This window comes from Cystoisospora suis (assembly GCF_002600585.1).
Source record: "Cystoisospora suis strain Wien I chromosome Unknown contig_8900, whole genome shotgun sequence".
Classification (NCBI taxonomy): Eukaryota; Apicomplexa; class Conoidasida; order Eucoccidiorida; family Sarcocystidae; genus Cystoisospora; species Cystoisospora suis.
This window is the reverse complement of record NW_027161678.1, coordinates 1533-1854: the sequence shown is the minus strand read 5'-3', so window position 1 is coordinate 1854 and position 322 is coordinate 1533. Positions and strand designations below refer to the sequence as shown.

General features: G+C 49.7%; 1 protein-coding gene across 1 annotated transcript; it reads right to left on the bottom strand.

Moving 5' to 3' along the window:
* Positions 1-15: 15 nt before the first annotated feature.
* Positions 16-307, bottom strand: CSUI_010926 (uncharacterized protein; the record flags this gene model as incomplete). The annotated part of the gene is made up of 1 exon (XM_068071027.1): positions 16-307. A coding segment is annotated over one exon (291 nt), but the record flags the coding sequence as incomplete, so codon positions are not given.
* Between the last annotated feature and the right edge of the window lie 15 nt (positions 308-322).

Sequence of the window (322 nt, the reverse complement as noted above, 5' to 3'; positions counted from 1 at the left end):
ATGTTTCTTCTCACCGGCTTGCAGAAGGGTTGCTTCAGCCGCCTGAGCTTCTTCATGTGCGACTTTCTGTAAGAGAGCACGTCGGAGTCTTCGTGCTTCTTCTTTCTCCCTTGGGAGGGGATTGGCTAGCTTATACCAGCTAGCTTTAGCTTTCTCTATCGACCTCGATTGTGCCGATGCTCTCGATGCTAGGAAGAGAAGTTTTTCAGCCGATAGCATGCCTTCCAAAGCTCTTCGCACCCCCATTGTTCCTCTGTCACTTCCCCCTCCTGTCTCTTTAGAAGGAAACGACAAGAAGCTCGAACAAGCAGAAGAAGAAGAA